This window comes from Penaeus monodon, chromosome 37 (assembly GCF_015228065.2).
Source record: "Penaeus monodon isolate SGIC_2016 chromosome 37, NSTDA_Pmon_1, whole genome shotgun sequence".
Lineage (NCBI taxonomy): Eukaryota > Metazoa > Arthropoda > Malacostraca > Decapoda > Penaeidae > Penaeus > Penaeus monodon.
This window is the reverse complement of record NC_051422.1, coordinates 32,602,322-32,605,500: the sequence shown is the minus strand read 5'-3', so window position 1 is coordinate 32,605,500 and position 3,179 is coordinate 32,602,322. Positions and strand designations below refer to the sequence as shown.

Genomic DNA, 3,179 nt, shown 5'->3' with positions numbered 1-3,179 from the left:
ATTTATTATATAAAATATTTTAAAAAATAATATATATATATATATATATATATATATCAATTACAAATATCTGTATATCTATTATATATATATATTATATAACAATATCTGTTAAATATCTATATATATATTATACTATATATATATATATATATATATAATATATATATATATATATATATATATATATATATTATGTATATATATATAAATAATGTTAAATAATTTTTAAAATATAATATGTATAAATATTATATATATATGTAAATATATATATAATTATAATTATATAAAAATATTATATTATATATATATAAAATTTTATATATAATATATATAAGTGTGTGTGGTGTGTGTGTGTGTGTGTGGTGTTGTGTGTATAGAAGCAGATAATAGATATAGATTAAAATATATACATATATTTAAAAATTATAGAAGATAGATAGATAAAATATGATATTAACTTATAAATATATATACTATATAATATATATATTACAAAATATAAATATAATATATATATATATATAAATTTTATATAATAATATATTTATATATATATATATAATACATATACAAAATATAAATAATATAATTTTATTATATGTTTTATATTTAAAAAATAGTTTATATATATAATAATATAAATATTATATTAAAATATATATAAAATATTATTAAATATTATATTATTTATATATATAATAATCATGAAGATTATGCATTGTGCAATTTCTGATTCCTTTGACAGAATAACAAGAGATAGTGATAGTAGTGATAGTAGTTTGGTGTTGTATATAATGTTTACCAATTTATTTCCAGCCAGAAGTGCTCGCGTACAGGAACAAGGATGAGTTTGGAATTCATTTTGGGGTTGATGGCAACCCAAAGACCGTTGGCTTTTTTGTTGGCAGACCCACAGATCCCCTGATGACTTGTGTCCCAGCTACTTTTTTGATCAACATGAGAGATAGTCATAAGCAAATTGCTGAGGTAAATAAACACCAGTATTACTGGGTATTGCTATCATTATATCACTTGAGAAAAATGTATAAAAAAAAGGGTTCTGGAATTAAATAATATAACTGTTGTGAAGAAAGGTTTTTGCTTCCACAGAGTTTCCAGAAATTCATCCGCCAGTCAAGCCATGAAGCCTGCCACAGATTTGACACCGGCGGTGTATGGAGGAACTTAGTTTTGAGGTCAACCCAGAGTGGGGGGAAGAGGGGCCCCGGTCATACCATCCACAGAGCTTTTGGGGGGATGGCGTCGGAGATAATGGAAGATCTGAGGAAGTACTACTTTGATGGAGAGGGATCTGAGTTCGAGCTGGACTCCCTGTATTTACAAGCTTGGTATGTTTTGGTTATGCAAAAGTAGACTTGTTACATCAAGGTTGATTTGCTGGAGAGGAAATGGATATAAAGAAGTTGGATTTATTGAGAGGTGAATCTTGAAAATGAACACATCTGCAATTTAGATATCCAAAAAATTTTTTCTTTTTCATACAGTATATCACGTAAATACAAATACCTATAAATCAAAATAATTTTTTAGACAAAAGATTGCTCAGACTGTTATTTTATAATGGAATATATAAATGCAAATGTTTGATAAATAGGCTAGTACTCATTGTACAGCCAAATTATATTGATAACCATAAATAATTAATAGGTATAATTTATTCATTCATTTACTCAGAAGCATTCCACAAAAAAATAATATATATATATATATATATATTCTTAGTATGTTTAAAAGAACCATATTTTCCTTTGTTTTTTGATTTCATTTAAAATGATAATTAATGTTTTTACGCCATCCCCCAGATGCACTTGTGAAAAAGTCCTTTCGACTAGTAGGAGGGCAAAAATACATCACAGAAACCTGTCAGGATTTGAAGTTTCAAATCTCACCTGATTCATTTTTCCAGGTAAAAACTGATTGTCCTACACCGTTTACACTATGCAGAGAATGAATAAGAAGAAATTTTAGAGCAAAGTTTAGCTTAAAATGTGTACTCATGAAATAAAGTGTATTATTATATTTTATACAGATAGCAGATACAAATAGAGTTGCCAATGAATATATTGTTCTTATGTAAAACAGGTTTTCATTCCATAAATCTAACACAAAAGCTTTGCAATGTCAAAAATTGTTTGCAGGTAAACACAAAAGGAGCAGAAACATTATATAACACAGTGAAGGAGATAGCTGAAGTCTCTCCTATAACAACCCTTCTTGATATCTGTTGTGGGACGGGTAAGTTTCAAAGAGAAGAAGGAAAATAATTTCCTTAGTGTTTGAAATGACATTGATATTAGTCTGTAATCCCTTCTTTCTTTTCTCTTTTCTTTTCTTTTCTTTTCTTTTAGTAATTCAGTATCACACTGTAATTTTGTAGAGATTCTTTCATCAAAAAATGCACTCGCAGGAACTATAAGTCTGGTTATGGCACCACATGTCAGAGGGACTGTGGGCATTGAGGTTGTCACTGGTGCTGTGGATGATGCAAGGATGAACGCCAAAGAAAACAATATGGAAAATGCTTCCTTCTTAGCAGGCAAAGTAGAAAAGGTAAAGCAATTCATAATACTCATGGGTTTGCTTGCTACATGATAGCCTAAATACTGTATTTATATATGGTATGGATTATAAAATATTTTACTGATGGATGGGACTAAGTTATGATTATTATTTACTTTCTGTCTTTTATAAAATTTATGGGGCTACAGGGTTATCAGTGAAATTTTTGACTTTTCAGATGTGGTGCTATTTGAACCCCCACGGCAGGTTACGTAATATTTTTATTTATTCTCTAAGCTAGTGAGCAAGATAATACAGACAGATAGAGAAACATTAGCAGAAAAAAGAAAGTGCTTGTATTGTGTTTGCACATTTTAGAATAATGATTAGTAAAGTAGCTTACATCATTTATTAGTGTGAAAATGTATTTGACTGTGTTACTAGTTAGTCTGCTTCAGTTTTGAATTGTTAGTAATAAGTATGAAGTCTACAATATATTCTTTGCAGATCCAGATGTCATTAGAGGAATCCGACAATGTGAAGCCATCAACAAGCTAGTATACATTAGTTGCAAACCTGAAGGCTTTGCAATGGAAAACTTTGTCAAACTTGGTTCAACTCGTGGCATTGCCAGTAAAAGGGACAAATCTGCA

At 28.4% G+C, this 3,179-nt stretch overlaps 1 protein-coding gene across 1 annotated transcript; it reads left to right on the top strand.

Annotated features, from left to right (window-relative positions):
• Nucleotides 1-1,263: 1,263 nt before the first annotated feature.
• LOC119596269 (tRNA (uracil(54)-C(5))-methyltransferase homolog-B-like) lies at nt 1,264-2,634 on the top strand. Its single transcript, XM_037945433.1, has 5 exons — nt 1,264-1,355; nt 1,512-1,519; nt 1,830-1,933; nt 2,166-2,262; nt 2,435-2,634. Exons 1-5 carry the CDS (start codon nt 1,264-1,266, stop codon nt 2,617-2,619), a joined length of 486 nt encoding a protein of 161 aa, XP_037801361.1. The 3' UTR covers nt 2,620-2,634.
• The last annotated feature ends 545 nt before the right edge of the window (nt 2,635-3,179 follow it).

Excerpts from the sequence above, each read along its gene's own strand:
- LOC119596269 (XM_037945433.1), top strand. The coding sequence starts at position 1,264 with ATGGCGTCGGAGATAATGGAAGATCTGAGGAAGTACTACTTTGATGGA. Across the intron at positions 1,934-2,165 it reads CACCTGATTCATTTTTCCAG|GTAAACACAAAAGGAGCAGA; the intron begins GTAAAAACTGAT and ends AATTGTTTGCAG. Across the intron at positions 2,263-2,434 it reads TGATATCTGTTGTGGGACGG|GAACTATAAGTCTGGTTATG; the intron begins GTAAGTTTCAAA and ends ATGCACTCGCAG.